We start from the raw sequence: 10,925 nt of genomic DNA, 5'->3' as shown, positions 1-10,925 counted from the left end.
GCAATGGGACAAGTGTCCTTTCACTTGTCCTGTTTTTTTTTTGTTTTTTTTTTCATAGTCATCACCATGTTTGCTCCGAAGTGGAAGTAACCGGAAAACTCAATTTTTTTTTCCCACCCAGCATTTCTGTGTCCAACTGTTGTGCCTCCATGGGAGTCGTCATTAAGTCAGCTAATGTGATTGGCACTTGAGGCACTGCTTCGAGTGATCCCTCATTTTTTTCCTCCCATTATTCATACTAATAGCCCGGCTTCATGGGGCACTCTTTAATGCGATCAAATTTCTTGGCTGCGACTGGCTCCATTCCGCAGCTTGCGCAAAGGGGCCAATCGTGATCAGGCTCGAGTGCAATAGAAGTGTGACCAAGGTTATGGTAAAAAGAGGAAATAGAATACTCTGCATCTGAAAAAGGCACGAAGCGTCATATGTGAGCACTAAACATAAAGTTGCAGTGTTTTTTTTTTATTAACTTTTACCAGCACATTGCAAAAATATGTTGTTTTTATTACATATAGAAAGTGTAAACATATTCATTTCACTCACAGAGTAAACAGGCATTATGCTTGGCACACTCTCCTATAAGGCACTCCTCAAATAATTTGATTAACGCCTACAGCTACCACCACTCGAGTTTCAATATATCACCAAGTTGACACAACACCCATGCAGTTAGCACTCTACCATTTATCATAGGGCCTACATCACAGCGAGAGCTGAGCTCTGCGAGGTAATTAAAAAGTAAGCAGAAATATTTGTACCCTATAATTTTCCGAAATCTTCGGTGCAGTTCAGATGAGACTATGCCTGATCCTATTAGCACACAATACGGTGCTATTGCGTTCTGATAACAGCACCATGTACTGACTTCAATTCGTGAAACAAATACCTAAATTTGGCAAATTAGTTCTGCGGAATCTCGCAAGGTGGAGGAAGTGTCATTAAAAAGAAAATCGTTATCCACCCGAATGTAAAAAGGAAATCCATACAGTTTTCTCGGAAAGGTTAGCTCAGATGGTAGAGCGGTCACCCCGGAAAGGCATTGGTTCCGGGTTCGAGTCTGGGCCAGGACAAATTTTTCCTCAACTGTGAAGCTTTCCTTCTGAGAAACACATATGGCTTTCCTTTGTAACTTCATGCTCCGTTCAGGTGGATGACAATTTTCCCTTGTGTACTATGGCCGACCTCATCATTTCTCGCCGTTAAAACGCGCTGACATGCCACATGGTCAACACTCGCACAACTTTAAAAATCTGAGAGCCTCTACAGTATGGTCCACCGTTAAAGTGGACACTTTTATCCATTAATAAAGCCAACATAACTAGAACCTTTCTTCACCTTCATTTGAAAGAAGCAGATGATATAATTGACTGAACATACATTTAAACACAAGAAAATAGTCTGTGGGCTTTTACGCCGTATCTCGGTGGTAATCGGTACCACAATGTTAACTACATGTTTCCTGTAATGTGGACCACATTGCAGATGCAATGTATTCTGCCAGTAATCTGCCAAGACTCACATAAGTCAATGTAAAACGGTGCACAGACCAGTCGCAACTAATGGTTGCTAACCACTGTAGAGAGCTAAACGTACAAAGGATTTGGGTGCTAACCCAAGATTCAAGCTACTCACCTAAAGCCCATCTATGGACTTCAAAATAATCTCTTTCTTTGCCTGTTAGCTTAACATACGTGTGAGCCGCCCATATGAATATCAACACACCCGAAGATTTCCGTGAGCTAGTCTATATTCTGTTTAACACTGCCACCAGTGGCAGAGTTATGCAAAACCACAACACCGTGACATTCTCGCAAAAGACTAGTGGTCCGAGTAACCCATCCTCCTCACACAACCACAGCTGCACAGGGCTGCCAACAAACACAGCCCAAACAAGCTCTCTTCAGTTTCATGAACAAAAAACAACCACAGTAAAAGCGACGCCAGCCTGCTGCTACATCCAACACAGCTGCGCAGAGACTGTCTGGTGCACGATACGCAGATTGCATGAGGAGAGAAAGCTGCAAAAAGTGAACGGGACCACAAAGGCACTGGTACAACAATGATACATCTAGTACAACAAACATAGAACAGCTGATCTCCGCATGTCAAACTTGCAGTCAAACACTGTTGCATTGGCTTCAAGCCTCCGGACAGTCTACATGTAAGATGAGAACGGCAGACCTTTTAAGTTATGCCAAAACATTTTCTCCGTCTTCTTGGACTTGGGACTGCAATGCGTATGTCATTCAGGAGTTTGCACATGACATCAGCTTCAGCCCAGTACCACTTTACATACAAGTTGTGAACAGTAGGCCCAGACTTGTATCATTTCTTTCTCTCTCTCTTTGGACTTGGGTACTCACCTCAGCACGCATCGCACCTGCAATTGTAAACACTCCGCGAAGAAAACCCTGCTCTAGACTCACCACGCTGGAGCTGATATGAATGGTCCTAGTAAAATAAAGCAATCTGCTTCTGCACATACCGACAAGACGCCGCAGCTTTGCAATTCATGAAACTGCTCGTGGGCGCAGACGTGGCAACCATGCAAGCTCGTGACACTGAGAAGCCCGGAATACTGGATGCTTTGCTCCTGCCACGCATTACCAAGATGAGTCAGTGAAAGCACGTTGGTCCCGAATTGGCCCTTGCCCCGGCGTCTCCAAAATGCCCGTGGCATCAACGCATCACGGAATGCTACTGCCGGCAGGTCGGCACCCTAAGGCCGTACATCGGTGCGGTTGAGGGCAAAGAACTTGGCCACTATGGCAGTCAGCTCTGGGTCGCGGTATAAATGCTTGTGGCCGTACCCTAACCGGCCGTCGTAGGCCTGCAGTAGCAGCGGCCCCGCGCTCGGGTTGCCCTGGCGTGCCTCGCGGAAGGCCTTGTGCAGTGTCTCGCCCAATGCGAACGGCACCGTCGCGTCGTCTCGCGCGTGCAGCACCAGCACGGGCAGCTTGGGCGAGACGGAGCGGGCGCGGGTGGCACTGTTGAACTCAACGACGGGGTCGTTTTTGAGGCTCGCGACGAAGGCGAGCTCAAAGTAGGGCAGCCAGCGGTAGGGCAGTGATAGCGGATGCGTGGCGGCGACACGGTGCAGGGCATCGAACGGGGCTTCGAGCACAACACCTGCTGGTAGTGCCTCTTTGCGGTGCTGCAGGTCTTCCAGAAGGCGTACGGCGACGCCAGTGCCCAGCGAGTGGCTCCACACGATCAATGGCCGGCCTGTTGTGCGCGCCTGGAGCCAGCGCAGTGCAGTGCGGGCGTCTTGTGCCAGCCCCTCTGCCGATGGTCCCGCGGGGCCTGAGCTGGAATCGCCGTAGCCCCGATAGTCGAGCGCCAGCACATGCACGTCCAGAGAACCAGTCAGCACCTGCATGCGGCCAAGTGCATCAATGTTCCCTGCACTTACAGCAATGACAAAGCAACTTATGAGGTCCGTTCGATTCGCCTGCACCACCATGTTCACAGTGGGGCAAGAAATGTTCAGAGATTGTGCAGCTCGACTTCAGTGAGCTGCACAATTTAAACAAATGCCGAGGTGCAGAGAAGATGTAAGTGTTATGTTCAGTCTGCCTATTGTGCGTCATCTGCATAAGTTTGAGAGGTTTCGAACCACAGGTATGATCAGCTTCTGCATAAATAACACACCTCGCATTGTATAAGCACAGCAGACACGTGTAAGAGGGCTTCAATGGCGCTTACGCCCTTGTACTGTGTCGTCTGCTATGCTTCTGCTTTGCACGTCTGCACCAAACTATCAGATAAGGGGGTGCAGAAAAATGAATCAGCAGCCCTGCACTTTTTGAAAGGAGTGGCAAGGATTAGAGGGCGCCACTGCTACACCAGCAAAATGAATGGCAGTGCGCAGCACCTCGTGAACTGGTTCAGGTAGTGCAGGTGAATTGAACAGATCATTGCTTCACAGGCCTAAGCTGTAAAGACCATCTATGTAGATGAGCTCTCTTACACAAGCCAGTCCTGAAATTTGGCTTGGTAATTGAATAAAAGGTCGGAAGGGGCGACTCTAGCTTAGGATTTTAACAGAAAGGAGATTTATTTTTGTTTGGAATTGCTTTTTAATAACCCCAATAATGCAGATAATTAAACAAATGTTCCTGAAACAACAAATCACCTAACCAAAGGATTTATTAGTCGCTTGAAATCATGTCTTTCATGTAGTACGTGTGGCCAAGAAAGACACTCACACTGACAGTAATGGAGGCTTCAGACAAGAAATAAAAAGTAACAGTTAAATATAGGTGAAGGTGAAGATGTGTGCATGTTAACAGTCCTGAGGAAAGTGCTTCTACCACACATAACGTGGGAAAAGAGGAGGTAAAATTCTTAAGGCATATAAGAGTGGGGAAACGAATAAGCATCCAGCTGCAAGTTTCAGCTTATGCCACTCACTTCTTCATACAGTGCATCATAGTACATTTCACTACACTTTTGTTTTCAGATCAACAATCCATTCCTGACTCTAAGCTTAGACAATGTTGCCCTGGAAGCTTTTGCAAAGGCATGCGTGCATGCACACCTGGCTGTGTACCAGTGCTCACAAGTTAACTTTCTGACCCACTACAGGCACATGAGACAAGCCCATTTTCCTTTGAAATAAATGCTCACTATTTGCGTGTCTGCTTGTCATATTGTTTCAACGTCTCACGATTTTTGAAAATCCTCTGATGACTCCTTGACAAGATGACCTAATTTCCTCAAGAATTCCGACTGAAGATATAAAGAGTGATCTGGTTGCTGCAGGTCAATGGGGTCAGAATTTGTTTTCAACTAAAAACTGCACTTCTCTTGGGAGTGGTAGAAAGGACTGCAAGAATCCATCTTTTTCATGGGCTTGTTTGTGGGCCTCAGATCATGTGTAGGATTTACAAGAAGACAGTTTCTCAAATACTTTCAGTGATTGATGAACAATTTACCACTGATTATATGGATGGACCGTTGCACAGATTGCAGATAAGCAACAATCGGAGGCAAAGAAGGAAACCTGATGCCATTGTTCTACAAGATGTTGCTTACTTCGGAATATGGGATAGATAGATGGTCACGAATTTGTACCATCGCACCAGTCATTCACCAAAGTTTCACTGAGCATCAACAAGCTTCTCATCCGTGAACCAGTCCATACCTTGTAGAGGCTAACACGGTGCCCACCGGCACGGGAGCCACCATTTCCATGCAGGTACAGCACTGCGGGCCGCTTGTCATGTGCGAACCAGTCTTGGTCTAGCTGCTGGCAGCCGAGCCTATCCACGGAGGAAGCCGGTGGAATGTGCCAGGCTCCGAGGCGCAGACCCGCCTCCTCGGAGTCTATGTAGAAGTTATGCGCACACCTGCAAGCATTCACAGCCCTGTCATAGCTGGATCAATGTCACAGTGGATCCAGTAAAACTTGCTGGATCCATTCAGAGTCGCAGAGTTCAGCAATCAGCTTTTTACAACCAAGTTCCTATAACACTAGAACCAACTTGTGTGCAGGAAATAACAGATTCTATTATAATTTCGTTAAAAAATGTTGCTTTCTGTCGCTCCTAATTGCCTACAGAAGTGTCGCGTCTATCTTATCACCGAAATCGACCAGTTAATGGACAATAATGGAACTGAATAAAATTTGGTAGCATATTGCCATGAATACAATGTTACAGATCAAAATCAAGCATGAACGAAAAAAGATACGTTATATAATATGGCGAGTAGTTTGCGTAAAATTCGTGTGGCATAACAGCCAAGTATAACTGTTATTCAAGCAGGCAGCTTACACATTCGGTGAAGCCAGCTCACATACTGCTTGTCGCACAAGACTGGGAGAAACAAAAAAATATGTGTTGAGCTGATGACAGTTGTCAGACCTGAGGTCGTACGATCGCGGGTCGCTCAGACGAGGGAAGGGCGGCAGGTTGACGAAGGTGAGAAAGACCGTGTGGCGTCGAATCCAGGGCGATGCGTAGAAGACGGCTGGTGCCACCACCAGCACACCAATGGCTAGCAACACCAGCAGCAGCAGAAGCACGGACAGTGTGCTTCCCTGCTTTCGTTTCTGGGACACACGCGTGGGACTCTGGCCCTCCCGCGGTGCCTCCTGCGGCGCTCCGGCCGCAGTCGATGTAGTGGAGCCGCGCCAGCGTAGCATCTGCACATTACGTACTGCACATTAATCATCACACCACCTGCCCATTGCCAGGATTCTTTACGCACTGTGCATTACACATTGCAGCCATCTGCACAGTGTTGGGATTCCTTATGCACATTGTCAGGATTTCTTATGCGCAGCACGTTATGCAGTGAAAATTGCAGTACCTACACATCGTTGGGAATGTGAACTGCACATTACACATCACACATACACATTGTTGGGATTCCTTATGCAGCGCACATAACACATTGAACGCTGCGGCACCTTCACAGTGTCAGAATTCCTTTTGTATACTGCACACTACACAGAGAAAATTGCGCTGTCTGCACATTGTCAGGATTCCTCATTTGCTGCACATTACACATTACAGCATCTAACTGCACAATGTCAAGGCATGGCACGAGGCATTGCAGCATGTTCACATTGTTAGGATTCTTTATGTGCTGCACATTACACACTGCAACATCTCCACAATGTCGTGATTTGTAGTGCCACATTATGCACCGAACATTTTGGCACCTTCACATTGTTGGTATTTTTTATTCATAGTGTCAGAATTCATTAAGTACAGCACATTATACAGTGAAAATTGCAGCATCTTCACAGAGCCCTAACCCCTTATTTAGTGCACATTACACAGTACATATTGCAGTGTCTGCACATTGTCAGGATGCCTTATGCACAGTGCCTTATGTACTGCATGTTACATGGTGAACTTTGCAGCACCTGCACATTTGCCCCATATGTAATTTATTTGGGATGAAATTAGGAAACACCGAGCAAAATTCATGTAGGATGCTGCACAAACACCCCCTTTTACATTTCTGTCATTGACATGCATCCACTTGCAGTGGTTTATATATATATATATATATATATATATATATACGGGCACATTGTATCTATTTACCCCACTCCACTATATAGGCATTCGAGCCAGTCTGTTTATAATCAAACATTTATCAATATATATGTGTATATATATATATATATAGTTTCGGTAACCGTGAAACTAAAAATAACCACGAAGTTGTGCTTCTGATCTTTCTAAATACACTTAACCCATTAAAAAATACAGTCATATATATATGTAAGAAGCCAACAAACAGTGACACCAAGGACAACATAGGGAAAATTACTTGTACTTTCTGATTGAATTAAAGAAATGATAAATTAATGAAAATGAATAAAAAAACAACTGGCCGCAGGTGGGGAACAAACCCACGTCTTCGCATTACGCGTGCAATGCTCTCACCATTGAGCTACCACGGTGCCTGTAAATGGCATTTGAATGAATGGGTTTCTGGTTTGTTGCTGCTAAGCAGACAGACGCTTAAATGACTTAATTTTTCTGAAGACCTTAACTTTTATGGTTCACATAAATTGCTCACAAGTCACGAGAAATCAGTCTCTCAACAATTCATGCGCCCAATTTTTCCTGCAGAAGCAAGGTCACATTGAAAAATTAGGTGTCCTTGAACTATTTACATAGTTACATTCAGTGAAATGACATTCTTAAAAAAAAATTAGCTTGTAAGTAAAAAGAGTATTTGCAGTAAAGGGTATAAAAAAAATGGGATCCTCCATAGAAAATGTTCAGAATTCCTCTGCAAGCTCTTTTTTTTTTTTTAATTTCCTGTCAATGCCGTAGGGGTCATAGTGTGCGTGATTGTCTACCATGCAACAAAAACGCCTGATAAGTGCTGATATCTGGGGCCTGCTGATATCTGGGGCGTGCTGAAAGATAAGGTAGATTACATATTGTAGTGCATTAAACGAGTTCAAAAGAAAGCTTGCACCCTGATGTCTTTCATGTCCGCTTAAAAATATCTCCCATGCAAGTGCACCAACGATCCAAGCACATGCCTCATTTTTGGCGTCTACAAGCCAATATGCATTTCAAGGACAGAATAGTAAAAATGCTGCCTAATAATACAAATGCAAGTTGCACTTTTCTTGACGAAGTCTGATGTCTGGAAGCTGCAGATAAAGATTTGAGGTAATGGCTGCAGAAGAACGATGTGCCACCAAGCCAAACAATGCCCAGGGTCATATATATCTTGAATTTCTATGCACTCCTATAGCAGTTGCATATGTGTACACTTCTTAATTACAGCACAAAATGATCAATCTTCCTGGTAGAAGCATTCTTCCACACAACTGTTCTAAGTGTGAGCACTGTTGCGAACTGCAGTATATCCCATATAGACACAGCTAGCTGACCCCATACATCTGTTAGGAAATGCAATTTTATGACACACAGTTCAGTGACTCCGTGCACTTCCTGAGGGCGGACACAGTGATAACATGAAGTTGCTACCGCCACATTTGCTGTTATAATGTTAAAAAAAGAAAAAAAAATATGAAAAGAAAACCAGAAAAGAGCACTGCATGTATGAACTATGCTTTTAATTACAATCACATATGAGTTCGCTGTCGTCCCGTGGTTATGAATCACTCCCCCTCTATCAAAGCAGTTTCGACGTGCACGTCGTACTTCGTAAAAACTATTGACAGCGCGAAACGATATACGAACACACAGAAAAGATACCGGAGATTCCGTGACGTTTCGCGCTGTCAGTAGTTTTCAGTATGGATTACCAACGTACCCAACGTACCGTCCTTTTGAATCGTATTTGGTCTTGTCAAGAGGTAATAAAAAAAGTGCTGACGCTTTCTTGCGAGCTTTTAGTACAGATGCGCAACAGGTGTAAAATATATACAGACCATAGATTTTTTACAGACCGAATTGCGCGTGTGTCTGGTATAGCATTCGAAGCGTTTACGCTCTGTCACATTTTTTTTTTTTTTTTTTTTAATTCCTTTCGGGATGACGTGATGCGCACCTAAGCAAACTTCGCACCAGTGCCACGATCGTTTCTTTTTTCCGTTCAGCTGGTCGCAATCACGCCAATCGATTAGCTCGACGGGTGCACAATTACGAGCGGAGTGGCGCAAATTGTGCACACGAATGACTTCGCGGACTGCGCTAGCAGGTATAACGCGAGCCCATTGTTTCACGTAGTACGTGCAAACGCGTACACCCGAAACAGCGCCGCTGCTGCATTTATTTTTGCGCAGCCTTTGTCGCCACAGCACCAGCAGACCTTGATGCGACTCCACGCGTCGGGTGACAGCTCGACGCGTGACGCAACGCGAAATGCGAGAACAATCGTTTCTCCCATCTCACGAGGAAGTTTGCTCTCGGCTCGGGTTATGATTGCGGCAAGCAGCAGCTGACGGCCGGAGGGGGCGCAAAATGTGGATGACCATTCGAAAGCCACACCGCGCGCGAGGGGCAACTAGTGGTTAGCGATGCTCGACTACCGCGTTCGCGGTGACGTAATGGTGAATTAGGAGTTCGCGCTCCCGACCTTTTGAACTCACCTTGCAGACTTCGTCGCGCTGAGGTCAGGCCAGTCGGGCACGGTCCGGAATCGAGGAAAGCGCGTACGGCACTACCTACTGGCAACGCCTCCGCCAGCAGACAACTCTCTCGTCGGCAGCTCTGGCGGTGATGATGATAATGGTAGTCAATCTGTACCACAGATGAGGTGATAACTCCATGGGGGTGATCAACGCTCTTCACTGTGCTACTGGTATTCACGCATGCAAATGCAAAAGTAGCGCTGCGCTGAAGAAGAAAAAAGAACAATGAGATAGTTATTATTTGCGATACTTATTTGCACTGTTCTATCTTCGTGTCCACGGTGGAGACTGCTCTCTGAATAAGCTTTGGTTGGTATGGTATGGTATGGTATGGCTTTACGCCCAGACCTTGCGGCTCGCAATGCACAAAAACGAGGAAGCAAAAGAACTTCCGAGCAAGTTTTCGTGGAACAACCAATGATCTATCCACATCTGCAATCTGAACACACATAATTCCACATGCATCCCCTTCAAAGTGATTCGCGCGAGTACGTATTTCTGCGGTATCACACGCGCCCACTTTCGATCGCGATCGAGGCTGATCAAAATCGGAATTCACGACCCCCATTGGCTCCCTCCCGCAGCTCGCGCAAGGGACCAATCAGGCAATCGCGACCGAGAAATTCAATCGCGATCGAAAATGTGCCGTGTGATATCCGCATTAGGCACGCCGTGGGAGGAATTCGCGCCTCATTGAAGAAGAGTAATTATAAGTGGCAGAGAGAAAGGTAATAGGGCCCATTCACACTTGCGACTAGGCGAGGTCGCGCGACCAAGTAAGAGCGTGGCCGGGTCGTTGCGAATACGCAGCGCCAGGTTGGGAAGGTGGCCCGAAGCATCGAACTGAGGCTTAAATGAGAGTTAAATGCAACACGAATAACGTCGTCGGGATGGCGTTTCAAGGAGAGCTTTTATCATCTCGAACAGCTGCGCAATATTTTCGCAGCTGGTGTCAGCTGATGCATAGAGCCAGCATATACTTTACGAGCATGTCTCCATGAGAGTGAAGAGCCCGCTGTGGCGCTGAGTGCCATTTCACAACAAGCGGCCAGTGTGACGCGGTATGTATATAAACAAAACCCGTCCGGCAATGGCGTCTGCCAGGCAGATCTGGTTGTTGACTTGTCGGTCGTGAGGGGGAGATCGGTTAAGAAAACATTCTCCGGTCGAGTTTTCCTCGCCGGCCGAATAGTATGGCGGACCTAGAAAATTCTCGCCGCGAGCTGCGCAAGTCGGCGGACCTGAGAAGGATACTGTTCAAAGAAGAGGAGCAGGCTAAAACGAGACACGTAGGTTGCTTTATTGCTTTGGCGCTACTAATGCCTGGAGAGAAGCTTTGGAGGCG

General features: G+C 46.1%; 2 protein-coding genes across 4 annotated transcripts in view; one reads left to right on the top strand and one right to left on the bottom strand.

The window, feature by feature from the left end:
* Window positions 1-451: 451 nt before the first annotated feature.
* LOC119453163 (lysophosphatidylserine lipase ABHD12) overlaps window positions 452-10,925 on the bottom strand; it is a 61,182-nt gene continuing 50,708 nt past the window's right edge. Inside the window, exons 2-5 of one of the 3 annotated variants that reach the window (XM_049667605.1) lie at window positions 9,539-9,616; window positions 5,868-6,148; window positions 5,147-5,351; window positions 452-3,373 (exon numbers count right to left, since the gene is read on the bottom strand). In XM_049667605.1, the coding sequence (XP_049523562.1) occupies window positions 2,720-3,373; window positions 5,147-5,351; window positions 5,868-6,148 (1,140 nt within the window). In that variant the 5' untranslated portion in view covers window positions 9,539-9,616 and the 3' untranslated portion in view covers window positions 452-2,719. Of the gene's footprint in view, window positions 3,374-5,146; window positions 5,352-5,867; window positions 6,149-9,538; window positions 9,693-10,925 lie in introns of those variants that run through there. The other 2 variants (XM_037715170.2, XM_049667604.1) reach the window with 2 other exon arrangements.
* Window positions 10,454-10,925, top strand: part of LOC119453160 (NAD-dependent protein deacetylase sirtuin-7-like) — a 60,843-nt gene continuing 60,371 nt past the window's right edge. Inside the window, 1 exon segment of the mRNA XM_037715168.2 lies at window positions 10,454-10,869. Coding sequence (XP_037571096.1) covers window positions 10,774-10,869 — 96 coding nt within the window. The 5' untranslated portion in view covers window positions 10,454-10,773.

The sequence above is a fragment of the Dermacentor silvarum genome, chromosome 5 (genome assembly GCF_013339745.2).
Source record: "Dermacentor silvarum isolate Dsil-2018 chromosome 5, BIME_Dsil_1.4, whole genome shotgun sequence".
In the NCBI taxonomy this organism is placed as follows: Eukaryota; Metazoa; Arthropoda; class Arachnida; order Ixodida; family Ixodidae; genus Dermacentor; species Dermacentor silvarum.
Note: the sequence above shows the minus strand (reverse complement) of the source record. Positions and strands in the feature narration are given on the sequence as shown.